The sequence below is a fragment of the Apium graveolens genome, chromosome 9 (genome assembly GCF_009905375.1).
Source record: "Apium graveolens cultivar Ventura chromosome 9, ASM990537v1, whole genome shotgun sequence".
NCBI lineage: Eukaryota > Viridiplantae > Streptophyta > Magnoliopsida > Apiales > Apiaceae > Apium > Apium graveolens.
The window spans coordinates 240,408,251-240,423,092 of NC_133655.1; the positions used below are offsets into that span (position 1 = coordinate 240,408,251).

At 36.8% G+C, this 14,842-nt stretch overlaps 1 protein-coding gene across 1 annotated transcript; it reads left to right on the top strand.

The window, feature by feature from the left end:
• Positions 1-1,269: 1,269 nt before the first annotated feature.
• LOC141686925 (anthocyanidin 3-O-glucosyltransferase 5-like) lies at positions 1,270-2,810 on the top strand. The gene has a single exon (XM_074492036.1). It carries the CDS (start codon positions 1,322-1,324, stop codon positions 2,759-2,761), a length of 1,440 nt encoding a protein of 479 aa, XP_074348137.1. The 5' UTR covers positions 1,270-1,321; the 3' UTR covers positions 2,762-2,810.
• The last annotated feature ends 12,032 nt before the right edge of the window (positions 2,811-14,842 follow it).

The window sequence follows — 14,842 nt, forward strand, 5'->3', positions numbered from 1 at the left end:
TGCACCTTAGTCATCTACATGCCATATACGAGCTATAGACATGCAGAAATGCAGAAAGTGTAAACCTGTGAAGGATGAACAATCTTTAATTGTGAAAGGTGGACTCTTGCAATAATCACCACCAACCCAAATCCAATGCAGGCTTTGCAGATCACCAAAAATATTAATAAATTGGTTTTGAAGAGATTAAACACCAAATAAATCAAACCATAACTAAACAAAAACATTAGCAATTTGAAACACCGCAGAATCTCTACACTGCAGAATCTCTATTTTAGTACTTCATGAATGTCATGCCAAGACTTAAATGAGTAAATGTGAATAAGAGTTTGTTTCACATCGATGGTGGAGTCAGCTAACTAACCGTATAGAAACCTTTGAAGGCGGAGTTGGCCATGTATGTACTTGATGACAAGAAGTAGCTCCTAGCCTTTACTGCCATATCCAAGGAGACCAATGAGATTACAATGATGAACATTACTTATGAGCCGAACTTCTCCATCAAATAATGCATGTGCTGCACCGGAGACCGGAGTCTAATGTTATTCATTTTACTGCAACAATATCCCCATTCTTAAAGTACCATGTTGATTACATAACGAAGTAAGAATACATTGAAAACTGTTCTTAATTCAATAATCGATCACAATATGCAACCATGTATTTTTGTCAGCACATTATACAAGATAATGTGCAAGAAAATCATCAGAAAAGAAAAGGTCAATCAACTCAAAAGTAACAAATAATCAAGAGCATGATCACACGCCGACTGATTGAACCAATAAAAACTAAATTTGATCTGAACATGTATCATGATACCTACAAACTTAGAATATTAACGATGGAGATACGTTTTCTTTTTTTTTTGGGTACTAATAATTGCACAATAGAAAGAAATAAATGTTGACAGATATTGATATTAATTATCACCATATTCGAGATATTTTTTTTCTTTTCATTTTCTGGAATTAGATACTTCTCATCATATATATGTTTGTGTATTTTCTTTTTTGGATGTAAGATACTTTTTCTTTTCTTTTTGGGTACTAATAATTACAATATAGAAAGAGATAAATGTTGACAGATATTGATATTAATGAATTAGCAGCATACCGAGATATTTTGTTTCTTTTCATTTTCTGGAATTAGACACTTTTCAGCATATACATGTTTGTGTATTTTTCTTCTGTTTCTTTTTATATTTTGGATGTAAGATACTTTTTATTTTCTTTTGGAGGAGGAATAAGAGATAATTTTCCTTTCATCATACACAAGTAGTCTCATTCCAGTATCTATCTTTTTCTTTCGTGATTACTGAAAAATGGTGACTGCTCAACAGGTCACAAAGCCTCATATTGCCTTCCTCTCAACCCCTGGTATAGGCAACCTGGTCCCTCTCCTGGAATTCGCAAAACATCTAGTCATCAACCACAATGTCCATGTCAGCTTCCTAGTCATCAACACCGAAGCACCTAAAATGCAGCACCATCTCTTACACTCCTCCACCCTCCCTGCAGACCTCCAGGTTGTGAATCTTCCCTCGGTGGACGTCTCCTCGCTTGTCAACGACGACATGGACGTTCTTACGCGACTCACTTACATATGCCAACAATCTCTCAAACCTCTCCGAGCAACTCTTATTGAGTTAAACCTCCCTAAAGCCCTGATAATCGATATTTTCACCACGGATGCATTCTTGATTTGCAAAGACTTGGGCATTCCCGTGTACTCGTTCTTTACTAGCCCTACTAAATTTCTTGCTCTGGCATTGTGCCTTCCTAAGCTTGACAAGGAAATTGAATGCGAGTACGTGGATCTACCTGAGTTCCAAGTCCCTGGATGTAAAGCTGTGCCAATGGATGATTTGGTGGAACATCTATTAAACAGGAAGGATGAGGAGTACAAAAGCTTCTTGACTCATGTGAGTAGGTTAACTATGGCTGCAGGGGTTTTTGTTAACACATGGGATGATTTGGAATTGAAATCCACTTGGTTAGACGGGATTAGAAATGATCCGTTTTACAAAACTCTACCTGCTCCACCTGTTTATCCAGTTGGACCGTTGATTAAGAGAGATGAAGCAGTGCCTGAATTTGATGAATACATCATATCGTGGCTGAATAATCAATCGCCTAATTCTGTGCTTTTGGTGTCCCTTGGTAGTGGTGGTACATTGACTACTGACCAACTGACTGAGTTGGCTTGGGGTTTGGAAATGAGTAAGCACAAGTTCATTCTTGTGGTGCGGAAACCCAATGACTTCAGCGCTTGTGGCACATTTTTTGATGCTGGGAGCGACGGAGAAGATCCAGAGTCTTACCTGCCGGAAGGGTTTGTGAGGAGGACAGCTGAAGTTGGACTTGTGGTGCCGTCATGGGCTCCACAAGTACCAATACTCCGCCACAAGGCAGTAGGAGGTTTCTTGTCACATTGCGGATGGAACTCAACGTTAGAGAGCATTGTTCATGGAGTGCCAATGATTGCTTGGCCTCTCTATGCAGAGCAGAAGATGAATGCAACCTTGTTGACAGAGGAAATTGCAATAGCGGTGAAGCCAATTGAAGCGTCTAGGGAGATGAGAGGAAAGAAGTTGGTGAAAAGGGAAGAGATCGAGAGGGTGGTGAAACTATTGATAGGAGGTGAAGAAGGTAAGGTCATGAGAGGCAAGGCTCATGAGCTTAAAGAGACTGCATCAAAGGCATTAAAATCTGGAGGCTCTTCCTATGATTTGATTTCTTCTGTTGTGGAATCTTGGAAGTAATGGCCAGGAATTATTACAATCTTTAATAGTGATGCGACTGTCAGGTGTTTTTCAATTCTTATCACAATAATAATATGTGAAATTCAGTTTAAATGCTAAACTAATTGAGTTATCATTGGTTATTGGTTACTTTTCAAGGTCCTGTCAATTTTAACAATTAGTGTTATTGGTTATCTACTAGTTTAATTCTTGGTTACCAGCAATGAGGTTAATACTCGGTCTGTGTATGTGCTAATCTAATGAAGCAGTTAGGTGCAGAAACAGTATTAGACTATTAGGAGAGGAACTGAAATTTTTAGCCAACACACTGGAAATTCTGGCTTAGTCAATTATGTAGTAGACCTGGGTACACTATTTAATATATATAGATGCAAGGCACCAAGAGATAAAACATGCGACTCGTGATTGTTGAATGTGGGAGAATGCAACATGCACAATTTCTTATTCCTGGCAGAAGAAGGGCAGGTTTTCAAGTACCTGAGGCAATGTAGTGACAATGATGGCTTTTGGAGAGCGACCAAGTAGTTTTTATGTCAGGGGATTCTTTATGTCCATTTGGTACCATGGCATGCTTTAAATGATAGAATAGAGAAGGAAATTGGACCTGAAACTTTGAAACAGCATAGGGTGCCTACAAAATATCAAAAGATAAAAGAAGATGAAAGCATGGAACTTAACTGCAATTTAGATCTGAAATATTTGTAGCCAGTTGACCACATATTCCTTTCTGCAGTATCACCATGTTTGCAAACAAGTAGGATATATATTCCAAAGGCTACTAATGCAGCTCAGATATTTGACAAACTTGGCTTGCATTCTCTTCAACCGAGACACTGGTAACAAGGATCACTCTCCAACATTCTAGTGGAACACTTATTTTTCTCTTTTTCATCTCCATCCACTTTCTGTTTCTTTCTCTATATATTTATCACACGTAATAGGAGAACATAATTGCTCGCATCACAAATATTAATATAGGAAATTTACCATAACAGATGATACGCGAATTTTAGAATCATATTTTTAGAATGTGGAAATACTCCAAAGTAGTTACACTTTAAACATCATAATAAAAGACAGCAGTCACCTACAGCTGTAAATTAGGTTCAACAGTATATATAGCAGAATTGAGTTGAACCAAAACAGAATAATCTCAGACATTCATAACAAATTCAAACCAAATATCATAATCAGTCGGAATTACAAGAAACCAACCATCCAATCACTTATCAAACATGGAACCAATAGTTAGTACTGTAGGAATCAGAACATCAAGAACAGTACAAAATGAAGAAATTAGATATTTGGATGGCAACGAAAACCACGACAAAGAACATACGGCCTATAGTTGCTAAGATTTAAAACAACAAGAATAGTAACAAAACAATGGCAGCAGTGGCGGCAGCAGCAGTGGTGGCAGCAGCAGCAACATACTATGGAGCAGAAAAGATATCCTCTCCGATATAGCCAACATCAGGGCTAGTATCCATGGTTCCAATATCCCTATGACTCTCTGTCATCATCCTTACTCGACGAGCCTGCAGATCTTGTAATTTACTTTTGGCATCATCAATACAAGAGTCCATTGCATGAGCATGAAGCTTGTCGAGTAGGGGACGAGGAAATCGGAGTTTTACGGTTTGTTAGATATATTTGATAATGTCATGACTAATATGATTTATGTTCAGTTTTCAGATCTTATTTAACAGGACAAATCAGTACTTAACTGCGAATCAGTACTTATACTGGAAGTCAGGACTTAAGGATATTAGTACTTATATTATCAGGAGATAATCATCAGAAGATGGATATCAGAACTTAAGTGCTGAAGGACGTTCAGATAAGGACAGTAGCTGATTAAAGGAAAGAAGATCGAGATAAACATAATAAGAGATATGCATGAAGAAGGAATTCTATGAAGAATAGAATACTTGGAAGAAAAGATATCTGATTGATATATTTTAGGAAGCAGAATTATATTCCATATCAATTAGCGATTATCTTGTAACTGTGTAGTATATAAACACAGTCATAGGGTTTACACTATAAGTGTTATCATATTCGAGAAGATTATTCATTGTAACCCTAGCAGCTCTCGTGATATTTGTTCATCACTGAGAGGTAACAGTTCCATACTGTAACAGAGTTTATTGTTTCAATAAAGTTTGTTTTCTGTTACTTGAAATATTAAAAGTTCGATTTGATTGTATTTTACACTGTATTCACCCCCTCTATAGTGTGTGTGACCTAACAAGTGGTATCAGAGCTTATCTGTTAACACACATACAGTTAAAGATCCAAACACAATCATGTCTGACACAGAAACTCCAACTAAGCCTACCAAAACTGAAGAACCTCCAAAGACACAAATTCAAAGTCGGTATGAAACCATCAGAGTTCCCATACTGAGACCATCTGAATATGCCATATGGAAGGTGAGGATTACCATGATTCTGGAAGCTACAGATCCGGAATATCTTGATAGAATCAAGGAAGGACCTCAAAAACCAACCAAGTTCGCTGTTGCAGTTGCAGGTGAAGCAGCAAAGACCGTACCAAAGGAAAAGAGTGATTATACTGCTGAAGATATCGCATCAATTGCTAAGGATGCTAAGGTACGACACTTACTGCATAGTGCCATTGATAATGTAATGTCAAATAGGGTAATTAACTGCAAGACTGCTAAGGAGATATGGGATGCTCTGGAAACAAGATGTCAGGGAACTAATACAATTAAGAAGAACAGGAAGACAATACTCACTCAAGAGTATGAACACTTTGACTCAAAGGCTAATGAATCATTGACTGATTTATATGATAGATATGTCAAACTCTTGAATGATCTGTCACTGGTTAATAAGGAGTATAATCTTGAAGATTCAAACCTTAAATTCCTGTTAGCTCTTCCTGAATGTTGGGATTTGAAGGCAACAACAATAAGAGACAACTACAGTCTTGATGAAACAACTCTTGATGAAATTTATGGAATGCTCAAGACTCATGAACTTGAGATGGAACAAAGAAGCAAGAGGAAAGGAGGAAAGTCAAGGACAGTTGCTCTTAAGGCTGAAGAAGAATCCCCCAAGGCAGCTACCTCAAGGAAAGACAAGGGTAAAGCTCTTTTCACAAAGTCTGATACTGAGTCATCAAGTTCTGAAAGTGATGATGACTCAGATTCTGAAAGCTTGCCTGAGACTGATGCTGATGAGGAGATGATGAAGTTGTGTGCTCTTATGGTGAAAGGGATCGCAAAGATTGCATACAAGAAGTTCGGGAAGGGAAAGAAGTTTTCCAGGAAAGGCATAAGTTCTGATAAGAAGAATTTCAGAAGATCTAAAGGCAGAGGAGGAAAGTCTGATAGAGGAGATTATACCAATGTCAAATGCTATAACTGTGGTGAGAAATGCCACATATCTCCTTATTGCAAGAAGGTAAAGGGTGATAAAGGCAAGGCTCTTGTCACAAAGCAGAAAAGCTGGACAGACACCTCAGACTCTGAAAGTGAGGAGAACTATGCATTGATGGCAAATGCTGATAAAGAAAGTGCTGAGAGCAGTTCTGAAGCTGCTGAAACAAAGGTACCTCAGACTACTTATGCTTTTCATACTGATGATATTAATGAGTTGAGAAGATATCTTAAAACCATGTTTGTTAGTTATAGAGATCAAACTTTAACATGTGAAAGATTAACTTCTGAAAATCTTGCTTTTAAGAAAAGAAATGATTTCTTAGAAAAAGAATTAGTTATGTTCCATCAAACTCAGAAGGATAGAGATGATGCTTTTTATGTTAGGGATGAAGTGCTAAAAATGAATGAATCTCTAAAAACTGAGTTAGAAAAGGAAAGAGAGATAATCAGGACTTGGACTAACTCTGGCAGAACAACTCAAAATTTGCTAAGTAGTAAAAATTGGAAAGAGGGCTTAGGTTATGGAGAGGATAAGAATGATAAAGGAACTGTAGAAATTAAGCCTGTTGTTAAAGAAAAACCAAAGTTAAAACCTGTTAAGTTTGTAACTGTAAAGTCTGATAATGATAAATCAGAAGTTAGAGAGGGATTAACTTCTGACAAACTAAAACAGGAAAAGACAGCTGAAGTAAACATAGGCTTAATGACTAAGAAGCAGCTTAAGCATAAGCTGAAAGATGTTAAGAATGTAAACAAGGTAAAATCACCTAGGAAAAATAGGAATGGAAAGGAAGGTGTGAATAAAAGCAATGATTATAAACCTGTTCCTGATGCTCCTAAGAAAATATGTCATAACTGTGGAAGTTCTAACCATCTGGCTTCTTTTTGCAGGAAGAACAAGAACATTAACTCCTTACCTTCAAAATCAGGAGTTAAGAGTCAGTCTGTTAGATATAAACCACAAAATCCTTGTTTTCATTATGGTAGTTTATGATATTCCATTTATACTTGTAAGGAATATCATAGTTTGTACTATGATTATTATCAATTAAAACCTTCTTTGAAGAAAGTTTCCATTGTTCCTTCTAGTGTAAATTCTGATTCAAAGTCTGATAGTGTAAGTTCTGATAAGAAAAATGTTAACATAAACTCTGATGCTAAATCCGCTGCAAATGTTAACAAACTTGATAACGCCAAAGGATCCAAGCAAGTCTGGGTCCTTAAAACTAATCATTAGTGGTCTTTGTGTTTGCAGGGTAACAGGAAAAATATTCTAGTTCTGGACAGTGGATGTTCAAGACATATGACTGGAAATAAAGCCCTGCTATCAGACTTTGTGGAAAAAACTGGCCCAAGTGTTTCTTATGGAGATGGCAACATTGGAAAAACATTGGGATATGGCAATATCAATCTAGGGAATGTCATCATTAAAAATATAGCTCTGGTCTCAGGACTTAAACATAATCTGCTGAGTATAAGTCAAATCTGTGACAGAGGTTATCATGTTGATTTCTTTGAAGAACACTGTGAAGTTGTGAGTAAATCCAAAGGCACAGTTGTTCTGAAAGGATACAGGCGTGGTAACATTTATGAAGCTAAGCTTTCAACAAGTACTGATGGTTCTGCAATCTGTCTGATGAGTAGAGCATCAATTGAAGAAAGCTGGAATTGGCACAAGAAACTCTCTTATTTAAATTTCAACAATATAAATGATCTAGTCAAGAAAGATCTTGTGAGAGGACTGCCAAAGTCAGTATTTGCTCCTAATGGCCTTTGTGATTCTTGTCAGAAGGCCAAACAAAGAAAATCTTCATTCAAGAGCAAGACTGAATCATCAATTCTTGAGCCTTATCATCTATTACATGTTGATCTATTTGGTCCAGTGAATGTCATGTCTATTACAAAGAAGAAATATGCGTTGGTCATAGTGGATGAGTTCACCAGATACACATGGGTGTATTTCTTGCACACAAAAAGTGAAACTGCATCTATCTTGATTGATAATGTCAAACATCTGGATAAATTGGTCAAAGATTCTGTGAAAACCATAAGGAGTGATAATGACACGGAGTTCAAGAATTTGATAATGAAAGAGTTCTACAAAAACCATGGAATTAAGCAGGAATTTTCTGCTCCTGGAACTCCACAGTAAAATGGAGTTGTTGAAAGGAAGAATAGAACTCTCATTGAAGCTGCACGTACAATGCTTGAAGAAGCAAAGCTTCCAACCTATTTCTGGGCTGAAGCTGTGCAGACTGCTTGTTTTACTCAAAATGCAACACTCATTAACAAGCAAGGAAAAACACCATATGAGATGGTGAAGAAAATGAAGCCAAATCTGAAGTACTTTCATGTATTTGGATGCAAGTGTTTTGTTCTCAAGACTCATCCTGAACAGCTATCTAAATTTGATCTAAAAGCTGATGAAGGAATCTTTGTTGGATATCCACTTTCCACAAAAACCTTCAGAGTCTATAATTTGAGAACAAGAGTGGTCATGGAATCTATCAATATCTCTTTTGATGACAAGAAAATTACTGGTCTTGAAGATTTTATTGACCATGATCAGCTGAGATTTGAAAATAAAGACTCAAATTCTGATACTGAAAATCCTAACAGTCTAAGTCCTGATACTGTATACTCTGATGGATTAAACTCTGATGTTATTGAAACTGTGATAACTCTGCCAAAGGAAGATGCACCTATGCAAGGGGAGCATAATCAAGATCTTGCCACATCTCAAGAAGCATCAGAACATACATCTGGCTCTTCAAGTTCTGATTCGTCAAGTTCTGATAAGCCAAGTTCTGATAGCGCTGAAAATCTAAATTCTGAAGAATCCAACTCAGAGAGCATAATTTCAGGGGGAGCATCAGAAAATGAAATTGAAGACAGCATGAATCATGGGGGAGCATCCAGTTCTAGAGAAAATCTTCCATCTGCAAGGAAGTGGACTAAATCACATACACCTGATTTGATAATTGGAAATCCTGATGCAGGTGTCAGAACTAGAACAGGTACTTCAAATGAATGTCTTTACAATTCTTTTCTCTCTCAGACTGAGCCAAAGAAAGTGGAAGAAGCTCTTCAAGATGCTTGCAGGAAAAGTTAAATGAATTTGAAAGAAACAAAGTCCGGACCCTAGTGCCAAGACTAAAGAATAGATCTGTTGTTGGTACAAAGTGGGTATTCAGAAACAAAACTGACAGTGATGGCATAATTACAAGGAATAAGGCAAGGCTGGTTGCAAAAGGATATTCTCAACAGGAGGGAATTGATTATGATGAAACATTTGCACCAGTTGCTAGGTTAGAAGCCATAAGGATATTTTTGGCTTATGCTGCTCACAAAAAGTTTACTATCTTTCAAATGGATATGAAAAGTGCTTTTCTCAATGGAGAATTGGAGGAGGAAGTATATGTTGAACAACCTCCAGGCTTTGTAGATTCCAAACATCCAAATTATATCTACAGGCTTGATAAAGCACTTTATGGACTTAAGCAAGCTCCTAGAGCATGGTATGAGACTTTAGCTCAGTTTCTTCTGGAAAGTGGATTCAACAGAGGAACAATAGACAAAACACTGTTCTACCTCAACCATGGAAAGGACTTACTTCTGGTCCAAATTTATGTTGATGATATCATTTTTGGGTCTACAAATGACAGACTTTGCAAGAAGTTTGCCAAACTGATGCAGTCAAGGTATCAGATGAGTATGATGGGGGAACTTAGCTATTTTCTGGGCCTTCAAGTCAAGCAAAATGAAGAAGGTACTTTTATTTGTCAAACTAAGTACACCAGAAATTTGCTGAAGAAATTTGGAATGCAAGATTGTTCAAGTGCATCCACTCCCATGGCCACTGCAACACAACTGGATAAGGATACTGGTAAATCAGTAGATACTACTGATTACAGAGGTATGATTGGCTCTCTACTCTATCTAACTGCTAGTAGACCTGATATCATGTATGCTACCTGTCTTTGTGCAAGATTTCAAGCAGATCCAAGAGAACCTCACTTAACAGCTGTGAAAAGAATTTTCAAGTATCTTAAGGGCACAGCTGATCTGGGATTGTGGTATCCCAGAGAATCAGACTTTAAACTAATAGGTTACTCAGATGCAGATTTTGCAGGTTGCAAAATAGACAGGAAAAGCACAAGTGGAAGCTGCCAATTTTTTGGAGGCGGATTGGTTTCTTGGTTTAGCAAGAAATAAAAGTCAATTTCCACATCAACTGGAGAAGCAGAATATATTGCTGCAGGAAGTTGTTGTGCACAGATTCTTTGGATGAAGAATCAGTTACTGGATTATGGGTTAACATATTTCAAAATCCCTATTTACTGTGATAATCAAAGTGCTATTGCTATGACAGGTAATCCAATTCAACACTTTATGACAAAACACATCAGCATCAGGTACCACTTTATCAGGGAACATGTAGATGAAGGTACAGTGGAGTTGCACTTTGTTCCAACAGATCAACAACTAGCAGATATCTTAACAAAACCATTGTGTGAAGCTACCTTTACAAGATTGGTAAATGAACTTGGAATGATTTCAGGTTCTTTTTCTAAATCTGTTTAGTTTTGTTCTGTTGCATCAAACTTTATGATCAGTATTTATAGAATTTAATCTCTTTGTGTATTCTGTACTTAATTGAAAAATATGTTTAAGTACTGACTGTTGTCTGATATATGTTTCCAAACTCTGATAAGGGATATGTCTGTTTAAGTAACTATTCAATCCTATGAGGATAACTGTGCTAGATGTTGAACTAGTAGTCTTCAATAAACAAGGGATCCCATGTAAGAAGTAATTATTTCTGTGGAAATCTATTGACACAAGCAAATTCTGATAATTGAGCTTAGTTGAGTTTACTTTGTCTATCTTATTACTAAGTCACAAACTAGAATAGTGCTACTCATCTGTTAAGTTATGATGCTAGTAAATCTGTTGAATGTACTAAGTGCTGATAAACCTCACTTATCAAAAGAAAAAACAAAAGAATCAAGGATTAAAAATCAGGTACTTCTTTGAGATCTAGAGTAAAAATGTGGAAGGGAAGGCCCAAGTGTATTGCTGGTATTAAGTAATATGCATCAGAAAAGCAAATAAAATATTTTCTTGGTGACTTTTCACACTCTATGATTACTGGAGAAATACTCTGATAATAGCATAAATTCTGATGAGCAGTCGTGACTCACTTACACTGAGAAGCCACTGTAAAATGGAATTCAAAAAGATGCATAAAATTAGCACACAATAGTTGAGGTGGACTCATGCATGAACTCATACAACAATAGGTTTCAGAATAATGACAGCTCTTTAGCAAAGTTTTAGTTATGCCTTATTTCTAAGATGTACTAAAGTGAATCAGACTTTACTCTTTGTCTGATATTTAGCTTAATGCATACACTAATCACTCCATATGAATGATGAAAATTACTGTGGTGATCTATGTTGTTTTAGATGAATAGTCATTGTGTCACATTGCACAAATTCTGTGGACACATTCTGATTACATATTCTGATGATTAAGTTCTGAAGAATATAAATCAGAATTTGTGAGAGGACTTACTAAGATAGGCATTTCTTTTTCGAGTTAAGAAATTATGTTCTGATGACTGTTAAGTTCTGATATAAGTCTAAGTTCTGATATTAACGTATGATTCCTTACTTGACTTATTTGTGGATAAAATTTGGAAACAGTCTCAGTTTAAACCTGAATATGTTGAAGTGGAAGATTAATAGTCACTATGGTTAGGGTTAGTGGTACTCGTACTTGAACAGTCAACTTTTACTTGCTTCTTGTGCGCATTAAATCATGTTTTCCCTTTCCAATGAATGTTTTTCTTTTTCCAAGTCTGGGGAGACGAGGTAAAATTAATTCTACCTGTCAACATTAAATTTCTTTGCGTCTCCTGGCATTCTCCTGCCTATATAAGCAACCACTTCACATCAGCCTTCCCATCAAATCTTTTCTCACAAACTTACCTTCATACTTTTTCTATCAAAAATACCATGGTCAGATACAACATGTTTTTGAACTACGAAACCTTCAATATGGAGCTAAGTTGTGCCGATTGGCGGCAGGAATGGCACATCACTGCCATTCCTGATGAGATATGGGACTCTGTCCCACAGGAGGTACTCACCCACCTCCTGTTCTTCTATATGGATTACCATCGCCATCTGGAGCGATTGGAGGAGGAAATGCTGGAAGCTCTCCGCCAGCAAGAGCGAATCATTCGACTCGCCATTCTGTTTGTCGAGAGTAGGAAGAAGAAATGATTTATTTTCTTCTTCCTGTTTTTCTTCATCATCAGCCTTGCCCTGCTTCTTGAGCTAGGACTAAGGCTGTTGATGTTAGGTTTAGCAGCTTAGGGACATCTTGTATAAGTTCTGATGTAATTTTAATTTCATGAATGTATTCTCTTGATATATTAATGAAATTTATTTTTGTTTCAAGATTTTGTCTCTGAGATATTTTAATGCATTGTTAAATCCTGTTACATATTCATATTCTGATGACCATATAAATACTGTGTTAATTTAAGTTCTGATTTTCCTTTATCGGTACTTACTCATCTGATTTATCTTGGTCATTTTCACTTGATTTATTTTCAGAATATTAATGTTGCAGTGAAAAATAATTTGAATAAGTGGGAATGGTTTCAATTTTGAATTAAAACTGTTTCACCGTCATTAATGGAATAACTGGGTAAGTGGAACGGTTTTTCCTTGAAAAACTGCATGTGGGTAAGTAATGATTACTGTTTTCTCGAGCCCAGTAACTATCCGTTATTACTGCATCAGGTGTCCAACGGTAACGTTTTTTTGAGTATAAGTAAGAGAGAGAGAGGACTTTTTAATCCTTTATTTCCCTTCATACTTTTTCTCTCTACTTGCTTTTACTCTCCTTCTTCATCTAACGTTGGTTTTTCATAGACATTTTATCAAACACCTAACAGGCACTCTTAAATCTCAATTTTTCACATGGCACCTAAGGATTTAATCATTGATGGAGCTAAATTTGTTCCAAACAACTATGCTGAAATTCTTGATCATATTGAAGCTCCATCTAAATTACATTTTGTGCAAGATCTTTTTGGACACAGTGAGATTGGGTATGCATTGACCCAGCCTTCAGTCTTTTCGAGCCAACAAGTTCTGACATTTTGGCGGACTGGGCACTTTGATAATGGTGGTATACATGGCACTCCCAGTATTATTTTCGAAGTGGGTGATTCTTCATATGCAGTCACTCCAGGTACAATACGCAAGGCTCTACATCTCCCAGAAGGATGTACCTTTTCAATTCCAGAGAAATCAGCTCTTCAGGGGTTAATGGCCAATTTGGGGTATGAACAGAGTTTGGCAAAGCTTGGGCAGTTGAAATGGGCTCATATCAGAAGAGAATGGAGCTTCTTCTTCGACTGCATCACTAAAGCTTTTGGTCTTAAAGCTTTACCAACATTTAACTTCTGATAACAGCTTCAGTCTGTACAAATATCAGAATTTAATCAGTTGTAGATCTTGACTTGGCTTCATCTTCTGATCTCTCTGATGTCAGGAGTTGTTCTGAGATAGTTCTTCAACAAACATCTCTCAGCATATCTAAGTTCATCAATCATCCTCCTTTTAGCATCTTTAAGCTCTACAGTATCTTCACCAATTTGAAAGATTGTAGCCCTGAGATCATTAATCTTTGCTTTTCTTATATCCTGATCCAGTCTGATCAAATAAGCTTTATCAGACTCAAGATTGAATTCCACAGCCCTGTAACTAGAAAGGTAGTTATAATTTTAGCAGAGTTGGGCTTCATTTCAACTATATCATCCTTGTGATCTCTGTACTTTGGAACATATGTGCTGTCAGACTTAACAGAATAAAGCCTTTTATGTCTCTGAATTTGATCCTTCAAATAGTTTGCAGCACTTCCTGTCAATCTGTCATCCACTTGAAGTAAGAATAGTACATGCTCCAGTTCTTCAAAATACTTCAATGGAATGGCATTTTGCCTTATATGATAAACCCTACCATCTGTCATGAAGTACAACAAGATGTGTTCTTTCAAGTAGGTATGGTAAACCTTTTGTACAGATTCTAGTTGATTCAATCTCTTAGGAGTTGCTCCAATACCTGGTTCACTCAAGGAAGTTGGATCATTGGTAGTGTTCTGTATTCTTCTTTCATCAGCACTTCCCAATCCAGTTTTATCTCTTGCTTCCTTTCCAGTAACTACTCTTGCTTCAAAACCACTTGCAGCAGTCTTCAAAGGTTGAGTCTGTTTTGCTTTAGTGAATCCTGGTAGGAGTGTCTTTGGTCTATCTTCTGATATCAAGTTAACTTGAGCTGTGTCAGAGGTTACTTGCTTCTTTGAAATATCAGAACTTACTTTATCTTGACTCTGAACAACTTGAGCCATGTCAGAGGTTGTTTTAAGAACTTTTCTTGAAGTCAGAACAAGATCATCATTTTCATCAGTGATTTCTTCATTCTCAGGAGGCACATAAACCTTGATAGGTTCACCAACCTTTTCTTTACCCTTGGATCTTGGATCTATCTGCGGTTATGATTTAGCCAATGTTGCTTCAGCATTTGTCCTTTCTTTTATCACAATGCCTTTGAGTTTTGGAAGTGTCTTTTTACCAAAAGATTCAGATTTAGAT